Below are 14565 nucleotides of genomic sequence, written 5' to 3'. Positions count from 1 at the left end.
TAATCAAAGAAATCACAGATGTGATGAAATATGGTAGATGCTACCAGGATACCTTGGGAGAGCCCGTAATTAAACATCTCGGGGAGTGAACACGAGATTGACTGATCCTTAACGAGGTGAACACTTAATTCAACATGAACCCATATGCTACATATGTCATATGTAGGACATACATATGTCCTACATATGTCATAACCCCACTCGGAAACTATGACAGCAGACTTGCTCCACCATAGCCAGCCAGCTGGGCAGCTTGTGAACTTGGTCCCCAACTGGGCCCATTGTCCCTGTCAGAAACATCTGAATGAATCTCTCCTACTAAGTCACTGTGATGAAGGGCCTCTGGCAGTTGGAGCACAATTAGGTGCGCTCACTGATAGCACAGGACCCGAAAGACTGCCCCTGGAATTTATCACCTGGTCACTCTTTGCTGAGGAACACAGCTGGCCAGGGTCCTGGGGCCCATCTGAGACACTCTTACTGTCCATTGTATTTGGTAGGTTCCTCCTACTCGAAAGTTCTCCAGCAGAAGGATCTGTCAAACCATCAAAATCTCTCCCATCTGACACACCCATAAACTCTGTGAAAGAATGGTCCTCGAGGATGTTTGTGGTGTGTTCTATGGTCACCTCCCTGGGGCAGAATTCCCTGGCCGCCTGGCCATTTTTGCTGGAGCAGGCATCTTGTTCTGAACATGAGCTGGTCCTACAGCAGGTTTTGGAGTTTTTCTCAGGGATGCTTTGGGATGATGGGCTCCCTTTGGCTAAGGCACTGTTTTCCTTGAGTGGCACCATAGTTATCTTATCCTTTACCAAGCCTCTTTCTAGTTCTGTCAACTCTTTGTTTGAGGATGGTCTGAAGTCATGCACAAGTGATGCTCCGGGATGCTCACTGGAGTCTGCATCCTTTGTCTGAAGGGCCAGCTGATCTGAGCTGTCACTAGAAGGGACCACCATGTCAGACAGGGTGGCATTGGAGGCACTGTGGGAAAAGTAGCCACTGGTGATGCTGCTGGTGGTGGGGCTGCAGGACACTTCTTTCTCCAGGACCTTTGAGTTCGTCAAATCGACTTTAGAAGAAAACCACTCTCTGTTCTCCAAGCTGGCATTGTAAACGCTGAAGTCGGCAAACTCCACAGGTACGTAAGGCTGTGAACTTATCAGCTTCCGGTTAAGAGCTTCTAGATCGTTTTCCTCCTCTTCAGAGTCCTACAGAAATGAAGCAAAAGTCAGCCACGAGCTTCTTACAGCAACTGCATTGTTGAGACAGGCTGTAAACACTTTACTGTTAAAGGCATTCACCTTCACATGTTTCTAGTGTTTTTTGTTTTTGTTTTCTGAGTTTGGTTAAATCTTGTCAACTGTCCTGGACAAAGGTACATTATCCTCAGAGATCTCTGAGCATGAACCCATTACCATCCAAGATGAAAAGATTTATTTCTTCTGTGCTCACTCACTAATAATTAGAAACCTTTCCTCCCCTGGTTTAAAGGAAAGGATGGAAGGAAGTGCAGTAGACTTTTAATTAGTTCCTCATGATTAGTTTTCAGTTGGAGATGTTCTCTTTTCTAACTAAATGAGTAGAGGGACAGCCAGAGGCAGAGAAGAGCTGCTGTTTCATATGTTCTTACAATCCTCACCTTGGGGAGCAAAGTGCAGATAAACACGATGATTTGCAAAACGTTTCTGAGCTATTTTATGGGGAGGAAGGGCCGTAAATAAAGATTCCCCAATGGCAAAAGGGAAAAGAACGCGATTTCAACATCCATTCTCAGTATTACACTAAATATTGTAAGTCCGTAAAATACTGAATTAATCTGACAATTACTATTTTCTAGCATTTTTGAGAAGCATGGAAGAGGATTTGACTAGAAAGTGAGGAAGATAGTGAGAGTTAAATGAAAATCTCTTTTGTCAAATAGCTTTAGGATTCTGTTTATAAAGATTGGTAAATATGCAAGAGTGGCTGTTATCATCTTCCAATCTCTCTCCCTGAGTTCATGATTCTTTTAAATTTGGTGGAGAACAATATAAAACACATGGGCATTTTATTTTCAAATAAAAATAAATGATATTACTATCTAGTCATTTCTAATTAACCTCATATACATCTGATGACATTGCAACCATTCCTGTTCTCTTTTAAAACCTGACTTTCATTCAACAATATTCATCAAGCATCCTCTACATGCCAGTCATTGTCCTAAGAACTGGGAATACCAATGCTGAGCAAAGACAGGCATGGTCCCTACCCTTGGGGAGTTACGACTGTGGTCCTTGCTCCAAGGATAACCCTGGACACTGCTGGGTGGATGAAATTTCCATCAGTATAACAACAGAGTAACTGTAAAGACCTGGAACCAAAACATTAATGTTACTCATTTCGAGAGAGAGAAAAAGAGAGAGAAGAGGTGAGGAAGAGAGAAGGATTGGGGAGGGTGAGGAAAAGCACGCTCCACAGATAGAGCAGATGGGAGTTTACGAATGAACAAATTTCATCAGCTGAATTTTACAGCAATATTTTCTTTTCTATCTCATAAGATGCTAAATACCTAAAAAATAGTTTAATACTCTTTTTAGATTTTAAAATAGCTTGAATATAAATTAGTTAAAAGCATCAGTAGTCTTAATTCCTTGTCTATTAATTAAAGGTGACTATCAAATATCAGTGATAAAATTCCAGAAATCAGCAAAACAAAATTTTTGGCAACACTAACCTCTCTGTCTTATCTTTAGCTGTATTCTAATTAAATAGCACTGTTAAAAAGGGAGTGGGTTAGAGAGATCTCTCCCTAATGTTGAGAGGAAACGTTTAGTAAAGGAGCAAAAATTGGACAGAACTGTCGGAATCAGTAACCTGCACTACATTTTCTAGATTCTCTACCTGACTTGTTTAGACTCAAAATTGGATTTCAGGTGTTTGTTTCTCTTATATTTCCTTCTAAATTAAGCTGGCAAAGAAACATAATCCCCAAGCCCAAGAGTCTCTGATGCAATTAATTACTAAAAAGTTAGCTGTTACAAGGAAAACCAAATTTGAAGATGAGAATTTATAATTTGGGGCCTCTTTTTATGCCTGAAGTTACTTCTTCCTAACACTGAGGACAGGCCTGTCATCCTAAAATACAACTTTGCTGAGTGAAATGTTCAAGCATGAGTTTAATGTGTAGAAATAGGTATACACTAAAGGATCAGAATGACCTGAGTAAAACTGAAGAGTCTACAAAAACAAATAGGGATCAGTACCTAGTTATGCACTTGGGGTGGGGTTAAGGTTAGGGTAGTGACCTAAAGAGAAAGGCTAAAGGAGTGGGGACAACTAGTTCCAGCAGAAAGAAAACTGAGTAGAGATGAATCATGTTCCAACATGTAAACGGAGATGGAAAGTTTATGAAGTTATGCCTTCCAAGGAGAAAAGAGGACTTACTTGGCTTAAATTGCATTTTAAGGGAATTTGGTTAGATTTTTTTGGGGGGGATGGGGAGAGACAGTATCGCTTGGTTCTGTACCTTTTATTTATTATTATTTAAAAAAATTTTTTTTTTCTAAAAATAAATTTATTTATTTATTTATTTTTGGCTGTGTTGGGTCTTCATTGCTGCACATGGCGAGCGGGGGCTACTCTTTGTTGCGGTGCGTGGTCTTCTCACTGCAGTGGCTTCTCTTGTTGCGGAGCACAGGCTCTAGGGCTTCAGTAGTTGTGGCTCGCAGGCTCTAGAGCACAGGCTCAGTAGTTGTGGCACACGGGCTTAGTTGCTCCACGGCATGTGGGGTCTTCCTGGACCAGGACTTGAACCCGTGTCCCCTGCACTGGCAGGTGGATTCTCAACCACTGCGCCACCAGGGAAGCCCCATTTTATTTATTTTTTAATTGAAGTGTAGTTGATTTACAACGTTCTGTTAGTTTCTGTTGTACAGCAAAGTGATTCAGTTATACAGTATATACTCTTTTTCAGATTCTTTTCCATTATAGGTTATCCCAAGGTATTGAATATAGCTCCCTGTGCTATACAGTAGGACCTTGCTGTTTATCTATTTTATATATTAGATAAACATTTTATACCAGAAACATTATTTATTATTTTACTTTAAAGGAGACTAAACTAAGAACCTTCCTACTGTGTCTTAAGGACAAAAAGAATGAAAACTCTTCCTAAAAGTGGGACATGGAGTCAAGTTCTCAAGCTTCTCTACAGCTACAATATTCATGATTTGATTTTTGAGATTTAGTTTATGCAGCTGATATTTACCTATAGACAAAACACCTTGATTTTAAGAAGGAATCAAAACCCACATTAAAACAGTGACCTTCTGGACTTCCCTGGTGGCGCAGTGGTTAAGAGTCCTCCTGCCAATGCAGGGGACACGGGTTCAAGCCCTGGTCCGGGAAGATCCCACATGCTGCAGAGCAACTAAGCCCGTGAGCCACAACTGCTGAGCCTGCGCTCTAGAGCCTGCGAGCCACAACTACTGAGCCTGCACGCCACAACTACTGAAGCCCGCGCGCCTAGAGCCCGTGCTCTGCAACAAGAAAAGCCACCGTGATGAGAAGCCCGCACTCCACAACGAAGAGTAGCCCCCGCTCACCACAACTAGAGAAAGCCCGTGCACAGCAATGCAGACCCAACGCAGCCAAAAATAAAATAAATAAATTTTTTAAAAATTAAAAAAACCCAAAAAAACAGTGACCTTCTGAGTGACTTTCACCTGATTAAAGTCATTTTCACTCCCACTCTAATCAGTTGTCCCTCAGAGAGATGGTCTGTTTTCAAAAAGACTCCATCAGCCAAGGGTCTCCAGTACTTCTGTCCATGGTACTAAGGGGAGGGCAGACCCTTTTTAGAAACAGCAGCAGCAGGTAATGAAACTGCACTATCTTTGGGAGCCTCTGGAGTCAGCCCAATTCTGCCAAGGGATGGGGTTTTTGTTCTGATGCTCTCGTTAAGTGTGAGACCTTGGGCAAATCACTCAACAAGTCTCGTGTTTCCTCTTCTGTAAAACGAGAGACAAAAACCATATGCTGTCTATGCAAGACCCAAGAGAGGGAGAACTGACTTTCTTTCTGCTCTTCTGTCTGCATCATGACTTAAAAAGAGAGACTCCAAAGGCATACTGTTGCTTTTATCTTATTCACAGAAGACACAAAGTATATTTATCTATCTTCCCAAATTGATGAGACAACAAAGGGAAAAAAAAAAAAAGACTCTTTTCAGACATCTGCCCCAGAGCTACATGAGAATAAATGTGTGTAGTTTTAAGCCAAAAAAAAAAAAAAAAAAAAGTTAAGCACAGCCATATTTACTGTATTTTATGTGAAACGATAGGTTTCTTTGGTAACTAGATGGGCTGCAAAATAAAAGGAACAATGTCCCAATATCGCTTCTCAAAAATGATTGCAAACTCCTTTGATCAGACTGAACCATTGATTCGCCCTCTAATTTTCCAAGAGTGGAAAAGGAAAGAAAGTGAATAGGGAACACAGGAATAAAGCAGTTTATACCCATTTGTAAGAAGAGAAATAAAATGAAATCTTCCAAAAGAGAGACTAGAACCTCAGATCAAGCAAGTAATATTCTTATAATCTACCAAAACATCCTGGAAAAGCCGCTATCTGCAATAAATCAGACAGTTCAATAGTTTCAGAGATGAAGAGTGTGCAGTGCGCTAGATTTCTAAGGAGAGTAGAGGCAGGTCTCTCAAGTAAGATCGCAGCAAGAAAAATGGTTCCATCAAACCCTGCTTAGTGGGTTTCCTGTTGTGTCTGATCACACAGAATCTAACTGCTGCTCAAAACTTCCTGGGTTTTTCCAAGAGAATCTGGTTCCATTCTACCCTCTGCTAGCTAAAAGTCCTGAGATGGGTTTTATTTTAAAATAATAAAAGGAAAGTAAAGAAAATAACTATAATGCAAATTGTGAACAGTGAGACTAGCTGCTGGGCAGCCCCAGAAGGGCCATCCAGCAGGCCCTTGACGGTGTGCTCTACCAAAATGTACTGTTAAAATAGGTTAAAATTTAGTGCCCGTGCAGCATGGTGATGGGTACCACGTCAATAAACAGACAGAACCAACCAGCCAGAGAATGGAAGGGGTAATAGATTAGCCACCTGGCCTTTTTAGCCCATGCTGAAGCCTTTATTAATTAAGCAGGGGGAGGTCACGTATGTGACTGAAGAGCTCACTAAGATTGGCGGGGGGGTGAGGGGCAGCTGTTGGCGTGTAGGCTCTTCTCCAGCAGGGACTGGGGGGCGAGGGGGACTTTGGGAGAGAAGGACAGGGAGGACACAGAGACAGTATGGGGGAGATGATGCCTTTCCTTCTTTCCTCCATGGACAGGAAGAGTGAGAAGGTCATTTCTTAAGATCCCCTAGTGCTCCAAGCATGCAGGAGCCTGGCCAGCTACATGTCCGGGTCAAGTTCTAGTCAGCTTCACACAGTGTGCATTTGCAGCATGTTCTAGAACCTAGAGGTTAAAAGACCTCATGCTGATGACCCTTTGGAATGAGTCTGACATGGTGCAGCTGGGAAAGGAAAGGGCCCACACTCTGCCCACAGAGCAGACTGCATGCGGGTGTGAACATCAGGCAGCCCACTCCAGCTCCAAGCTGCACCCAAAGCGTAGGAAACCACAGGAGAGGGAAAGCGTAGGAAACCACAGGACAGGGAAAGCTGAGACACAGAATCAGAGAATTCTTTCCAGGCATGGGAATACACACTTGCATTTTTGAACTGAGGTATCACTTATGATCCCAAGTGCCTGGTACATAGTGTTTTAAAAACTCTCCAATTTGAAATGTGAAAACCCAGTGCTAGGGAATGAGGTTTTTCAGGTAGAGTTTCAACCTACCAGTGGTAAAATACAGGTAAGCCCTCCTGAAAGCAGGATTGACACCGAGGGAGCTGGAATCTAGTTTGCCAGCAAATTAAAAGAGGCTACCTGAGAGGTACAGATGATGAGGATGGGCAGTGATGGATGGTGGAGAGGCTACAAACTACAGGGTAATCTTGACAATAGCATCAGGCAACACAAAAAAAGCTCTCAAACACCCACAGCTAAACGAAAGAATACTTACTCCAAGTAAGTGCAATTCCTCTATGTAGATTAACTTCAGAATCTGGGCAGTATGCACAGGCTCATTAGAAAGATTCATTATTAGTTAAAGTGATCTCTGTGTTACGCTTTTTAAAGATAAGAATCATTAAAAGTGGCTTTTTCCTTTACACTAAGCAAAATAATAATAAGTAAATAAATAGAAGGAACACTTAGAAAAATCACAGGTCACGGCCACATCCATGCAAAATTTCATTACCGATGATCACGTGTTTTAAAAAAAAAGCCAAGACTCAATACAGATCTTAATTTCTTCTTAAGTATTTGGATGACTGTCTGTGAAAGGGCCTTAAACCCACCACCAGGCAATATGACAGAAATGGTTCCAGGACTTACAATCTTCTTCCCACGTTTGCTATTGTGTTCTACAGGCATGCTGCTGCCATTGCTTCCCGAGGGCACAATGCAGCCAGGGCTATGTGCCTGAGGTGGAGACATGCTCTGCAAAGGTTAAGACACACAGATGCATCACACACAGAAGACAACGACGGCCGACATACACGTTAAGTACGTGCACGTTAGAAAAGCAATGCAAACACTTGTATTACACGTGAGTAGTGCAGCCAACAACTGTGCAGGCTTGAGTCAAACTACTGATGAAATCTGACAAGACTACAGAAATTCTATGGCAAATAGCATAACCAAATTTATCAAATCAAAAAAAAATGCCTTTCATATTTTCAAAACACCTAGGAGACATCTCTTTCTCACTTGAAATAAATACTCTGAAAAAAGCCATAAACACAAAGAAAACAACAGCAGTAACAACAAACAAAACACTCTACCATGACCCTGTGCGCTTGAAAAAGAGATGTTTACTCCAGAACAGGAACCATGGAGTGATAGCCCACACATGTCAACACGTGGCATCTGACTTTGTTAATGCACAGCGTTCCTTCTCCACAGGCATAACACGTCCATTCTATCGTACATGGTACAGACAAGTCAAGCATTTACCTCCTGGCTTAGAAGAGGCCTTGCTTCAAGCGCCATCCTTTTCTTATGCTCTTCTTTTACAGGCATTAAGGGCTTGAAAAACTTTGGCGGCTGAGGTGAGAATGCTTTAAAAGGGCTGACTGTTAAGGCATGAGGATTCTCTGACGTACAACCTGGGGAAGACAAAAGGCATGGGTTGACGGGCACAGGGCACTTTAACCAACACACAAGAAGCGAGGCAGTGACCAAGCCAGAGGAATATCTGGCGTAACAAAGAGATTAGTATGTGAGTACAGTTGACCCTTGAACATCTCAGGTTTGAACTGCGTGGGTCCACTTATGTGCTGTTCATGCTATGCTTTCTGAATGAAATGCTCTCTCTGCTTTTCCTTTTTCTCAATAAATATACAGTCGGCACTCCATGGTCTCAGGGTGTTTTGGTATACACGGGGGCTCCTGGAACCAGTCCCCCGTGGATGCTCAGAGATGACTGTACTTGGCTGAGCATTAAAACGGAGGTAGGCAAAAATGCAGACATATCTACAAAGTTACAGAGTCATCAAAGGGCTGGACGGCAGCAAAGAAGTCAGAAACCAAATTTTCTACCTTCTTTTCAAGATCCAGCTTAAGCATCACTTAACCGACCAATTTCAACTCATGCTGATTTTCTTTTTTTAAAAACTTTTTATTTATTTGTTTGTTTTTATTTATTTATGGCTGCGTTGGGTCTTTGTTGCTGCGCGTGGGCTTTCTCTGGTTGCGGCGAGCGGGGGCGTCTCTTGTTGCAGAGCACGGGCTCTAGGCGCACGGGCTTCAGTAGTTGTGGCACGCAGGCTCATCAGTTGTGGCTCACGGGCTCTAGAGCACAGGCTCAGTAGTTGTGGCGCATGGGCTTAGCTGCTCTGCGGCATGTGGGATCTTCCCGGACCAGGGCTCGAACCCGTGTCCTCTGCACTGGCAGGCGGATTCCCAACCACTGCGCCACCAGGGAAGCCCCCATGCTGATTCTCTATCTCTCTGAATTCTCAGAGCCCTTGTAATCTATACATGCATTTTGGCATTTTATCATTTCCTAACTTATTATTTTCTATGTACATGTCCACAGTTGGATTTGAAGATCTCGGCATCTGTCACTGCATATAGCAAGGACAGGCTCAATACATACCCAATGAGTGAGCACTGTGTAAGTCTTCTTGCAAGTCACTCTTCCCTCAAGCCACCCTGCTCCATATGACTAAGAAGGACGATTCTTCTTTCTTGCTTTTACTCATTTCTTACCTTGTTGGGCTTCTCTTTCTCCTTCTATATTTTCTCCTCAATTCACTGGTACAATGGCACACAGTAGGTAAAATACAAGGGATAAGTAAGGTAACAGAGCCGATTTACATATCCTAAGAATGCTGTTCCCTTCAGGGCATTGGGAGATTATATATTATATTTAGGTAATAATGTTGTCATCAAATTCATTTCTGGTATCAGTTTTGAAATTTCCTTAGGGACCAGAGACATGTTCTCCTAAAATATACTTTGATTCCAGCACAAAAACATGACGGAGGTGGATATTCTTTTGGTAAAGAATGAAATCTAACCATAACGTAATAAGGTATGTGTGTCTCAAAACTGACTTCAAAATCAGGAAATGATACATGAAATGTGATTTGAAAATTACAAGTGTTGCACAAAAAGCCTATTATTAATTGGATGATATGATGTATACAAAGCAAAACAAAAAAGTGAACAGGATATGTTCTATTCAAGAAGACAGTTTGGGATCATCCAGCAAACTAGAATTTCAGTTTCCTACCATATTATATGTCATCTATAAAAAAAACTCCCCCCATGCCTTTCCTAAGAAATTATAAAGAAATAACACAGAAAAAATCTCACTACTACCTTCTTTACTCCTTCGAGGTGAATCCCTGGGCAAAGTTCCATAACACGATACATCCTGGTAACTGGGGCTGTAGTCAGACATGTCTAACTGGTTCTCTGGCCAACCCTACAAGGTAGAAACATGGGTTAACCGTAATTAAGTCCCTCTAAAATGAGAAATGGGGACTTCCCTGGTGGTCCAGTGGTTAAGACTCTGCACTCCCAATGCAGGGGATACAGGTTTGATGCCTGGTCAGGGAACTAAGATCCCATGTGCCAGGCAGTGCGCCAAAAAGGGGAGAGAGAGAGAGAGAGAGAGAGAGAGAGAGAGAGAGAGAGAGAGAGAGAGAGAGAAATGAAGCCTGATTTGAGGGTTGTTTTCTATTTTTTAATGGCAGTATGTGCTCTTCATTCATTTTTATTATTAAATAGATCTAACATGTAGAAAAGTACTGAACAATATGACAAGTGCTATCATACCCAAGGTATACCTGGAGTGAATAAATAATTTAAAGACCAAACAACAACACTTTTGAGAGTAAAACAGTTCCACTGATATTTTTCCTGGGTAGTAGGCATAAGCTTGAACTTCCCCAGGCAAACCTGGTGGTACGATTACTCCACATATACTTGAGATTTACAAGTTCCAAGCTGGCATAAGATATTGGTATAGTAAAGGGAGAAACCTCCTCCCCTATATCACATAAACTTAGTTAATCCTACTCCAACTTCTCAGGAGATGTCTATCTCCAAGGACTAGATTTTAAACTTCTTGAAGACATAATCTGTGTTTATACTTTTTGAATCATCTACTGTCCCTAGAATAGTAATTTACATACAATATATGTTAAAGAAATATGTGAATATGATAACACTGTAAAATGTCCTTAATTTCAAGGTCCTAATTTTCCGCATTTGAAATAATTTTGATTTTGCAGTGATGGATGTAATACCTTCTTAAGTCATTTAGAGTTAGACCCATAAACACACAGATATTTATTCAATTGTGTCATATGATCCTGATATGGAAGGTGTCATGCTAAGTAACAATGTAACACTCAGAGTGCACAGCAATTTCACATCAAGTATTTGAACTTGGAAATGGACATGTAGAGACAATGATCTGCATCAGGTTAAGGTGGGAAGTCCACAGATTTTAAGAACACCAATATATCCTAACTTTCCAGACTCAGATTCTACTAATAACCTGGCCATGCCCACGGGTACACACCTTATCATCATCGTCAAAGCCAGAGAGGTCTGGTCGACTAGAAGAGACCTGTAAGGGATGAATGGTTTTATCAATGTGGTTTATATATTTAACGTAACTAACTAAATAAAATATCACACATACAGTTGAAGGCTGTTATGACCTTCTCCTTCCCTCTTTCTTTCTTCTAATATTTATTATTTCCTTATTTATTTGAATTTATTATAATTCTGCTCTAATATTTATCATTACCCTCTTTAAAAATATTCTGATTTTCTTTTTCTAACTTAAAATATTTTTATCCATAAATATTTCTTTATGAATCTCTAAAAGATAAGAAATTCCTACTCCCTTTTCAAAACCATAATACCATTATCACATCTTAAAAAAATTAAGTGATTCCTAAATAGCATCAGATATCCCATTAGTGGTCAAATGTCTATAAACATTATCACAGTTAATTTTGAATCAGGATCAAGATAGTTAATATACTGCAACTGGATGATATATCTTGTAAGTCATTTTTAATTTACGAGCTTTCCCTTTTCTCTAGATCATTTTTTTCCTGTAATGTTTCCCACAGTCTGGATTTTGTTAAATGAATCCCTGTGGTATCACTTAACATTTTCCTCTGTCCCCTGTAAATATTAGTAGTTACATCTACAGTCTTGACCACACTTAGGTTCAATTTTTTTAGGGGGGTAGAATACTTCATAGGTGGTCTTTCCTTACTTTTAAAGATATATGTTTTCCTCATTATTTTTAATATAATTAATATTTTAATAACATTTATAATATAAGATCTATAAATTTCCTAACAATAGCTCTAGCTCTTTCATTTTCTCTACCATCTAGTATTCTGCAGTATAAATGGAATAACAGGAAACTTAGGGCCAAGGATTTCCCTCTAAGTACCACTTTAACTGCATCCCTCAACTGTTGATATACATACCATTTTTTATTATCATTCAGTTCTAAATACATCCTAATTTCCATTATGATCTCTTCTTTGATGCCTAAATTAATTAGAAGACTTTTTTCAATTTACAACTATATGAGTCTCCTATTATCAATTTTAAGAACTGAACTGTGGTCAGAAGTAATCTGCATGAAAGTGATTGTAGGGATTTGCTTTTCGGACTACTGTTAAGACAGCTTTCATAAGCGTTTACTGTGTGTTTAATCATTATCTGACAATTCTTGAGAACGGGAAGGCAAGTAACAGTTTTCCTTGAGAGGATCTGACTTTCTCTCTGCTGCTCCTGGAAAGAGGCTACTTGGCAGTGGTCCGCATACTGCTCTGTCCTTTCTTCCCATGACAATGCTCCCCTCCACTGGACGTAGCTTCTGTCAGTTGGATTTCCTCTATGGAATGGTTGAGGAAGGTAATCAAAGTAAAGACCAGGTGCTATGGAAGGGTCTCTACGGAGGAGTCTGGTGCCCTATCACCCTGATGGGCAGCACAGTAAGATCCACTGGGGCAGCTAGAAGGGGGTATGTAGACAGGCTCAAGAGCAGCACTCAGCAGCTCTGCCAGCAGGATTGCTACCTGACTCGACCATCCCTAAACCAACTACATTCTATTTACATCTCAAAAAACGTCTTTCAAGGACATAACTTTATGGAGAGAAATTTGCAAGATTCCACTAAGAGCCCAGGCACGTTACCCGTAAGGGCTCTCTGGTAAGCTTCGCTAGAAAAGAGGAGCGGGCCTGGCACCTTGGGATGCCCACACTGGTGCTGAATGTTCTATCCCCACCTGTAAACCCTGACCGGAGGTCCCCTGACTTGCTGCACCCCAAACCCTGAGATGCGTCACGCGGGCGGCAGCCCCTCGCGGGTGAGCTCACATTATGAACATTTGGTGTGCTGAGGCTTCGCCGCAGGTGCCGAGCTTTGGTGGAAAGCGCTTCTTTGACCGTGACTGCCTGCAAATTTGAAAAGGACATTTATTTTTCTGCCTCTGATGACAAAAGTAATATATGTTTATTGCGGAGGACTTAGAAAGTAAAGAAATAAAGCTCATTTCAATCCTGCACTCCCTCTCCCCCCATATTTACAAAACTGTAATCGTATTGTATCCATTTTTTTTTTTTTTGCTTAATTTATCAAAAGCATTCCTCATAACTAAAACCAGGAAAACTGCAGAACTAAAGACATTTATGTTGTGGACTTTTATATAGGTGGGCAGAGAAAACATGGATGAAATACCACTAACTATATATCTCACTTGGGAAATTACAATCAACTTTTATGCTGCTTGTGTTTCACTCGTGCAGCAGTTTAGGTGGGACTAAAGGAAGATTCTTCTGACAAACGCCAATCTTAGTCCTCTTGTTGTTCAAAGCACACTTTCCATAACTTCAGCTACTGCCTCGATTGAATGACATCTCCTGTGCAGTTCCACTACCTAGTGGATAATTTTCACCTGAATATCCTGCTTTTGCCACAGAAGTTAATCTGGGTCCAAAAATTAGGGAGAGAATATGTGGTTAAGCACGTGGGCTTTGGAGTCAAGCTTTCTGGGTTTACATCCAACTTTGTACCCCTTCTTAGCTGGGTCACCTTGGGCAGGTTGACTAACTTCTGTCAGCCTCAGTTTTCTCATTTACAAATGGGAATTATGACAGTATTTACCTTGCAGGGTTATCTTGAAGACTAAATGAAATAATGTATCAATATTACTTAGGCGGTATTCAATAAAAGGTAGTCATTTGAATTTGTGTTACTATTTCGTCAAAGTAACTATTTTGTCTAATGAGAGGGCTACTCTCTACCAGTTTTTCTTCTCTGATAGATTGAGAGAGAAGGTGTTTGGGAAGTACATTCATCTTTGTCCATTTGGGGTGAAGGCTGGTGATCTCACCCTCTGGTCCAGATGCTGCAGTTACTTGCCTGCCGGAGCCGTTCCAGGCTCAGGATGTTCTCCACCTGCAGCACGCCTCGCGTATACTTCTCGATGTACGTCTCTCCGTCTGCTGTGCCTTCGTTCTCACTCCTCGCTGCCAGGAGAGCCAGAGTCTCCCGGTCCTCAATCTCCTCTGTTGCCTAATGAGACAAGAAGGCAATTAGAATACTTTTACCTGAACAACATTTTTCTCAAAACGGTGAGAAAATGATTGAAAAGTTTTGAGATTTAACGCAATCTCCAATACTCACATTTTGATATTTTTAAAAAGTAATACATACTTTACCTTTGGTATGTTGGATACTATTTCATAGGTTACACCACAGGAATAAAATATATTCTTCAGCGATATTCTCCTCTTTAAACTCTGGGTGAAACTCTGGTAGAAAAGGAAAGCTGAATTAAGCGATGTGGAAAACAGAAGCTATTTAGTATTTTACAAATCGTAAAAGCATCATCAATTGCTACGTTTTTGATATACACACAACACTTAGTAAAACAGAAGAAAACTGAATGGAAAAATCCTTGTCT

At 40.9% G+C, this 14565-nt stretch overlaps 1 protein-coding gene across 4 annotated transcripts in view; it reads right to left on the bottom strand.

The window, feature by feature from the left end:
- Positions 1–257: 257 nt before the first annotated feature.
- The window catches only part of KIF13A (kinesin family member 13A), a gene marked incomplete at its 5' end in the record, with an annotated part of 214779 nt that continues 200471 nt past the window's right edge, over positions 258–14565 (bottom strand). For 2 of the 4 annotated variants that reach the window (XM_082848810.1, XM_082848809.1), the window contains 8 exons: positions 258–1208; positions 7445–7549; positions 8066–8217; positions 9938–10043; positions 11148–11195; positions 12977–13050; positions 14018–14174; positions 14321–14413. In XM_082848810.1, coding sequence (XP_082704936.1) covers positions 324–1208; positions 7445–7549; positions 8066–8217; positions 9938–10043; positions 11148–11195; positions 12977–13050; positions 14018–14174; positions 14321–14413 — 1620 coding nt within the window. In that variant the 3' untranslated portion in view covers positions 258–323. The remainder of the gene's footprint in view (positions 1209–7444; positions 7550–8065; positions 8218–9937; positions 10044–11147; positions 11196–12976; positions 13051–14017; positions 14175–14320; positions 14414–14565) is intronic. The other 2 variants (XM_082848812.1, XM_082848811.1) reach the window with 1 other exon arrangement.

Source organism: Leucopleurus acutus, assembly GCF_964270905.1.
Source record: "Leucopleurus acutus genome assembly, chromosome: 10".
Lineage (NCBI taxonomy): Eukaryota > Metazoa > Chordata > Mammalia > Artiodactyla > Delphinidae > Leucopleurus > Leucopleurus acutus.
Note: the sequence above shows the minus strand (reverse complement) of the source record. Positions and strands in the feature narration are given on the sequence as shown.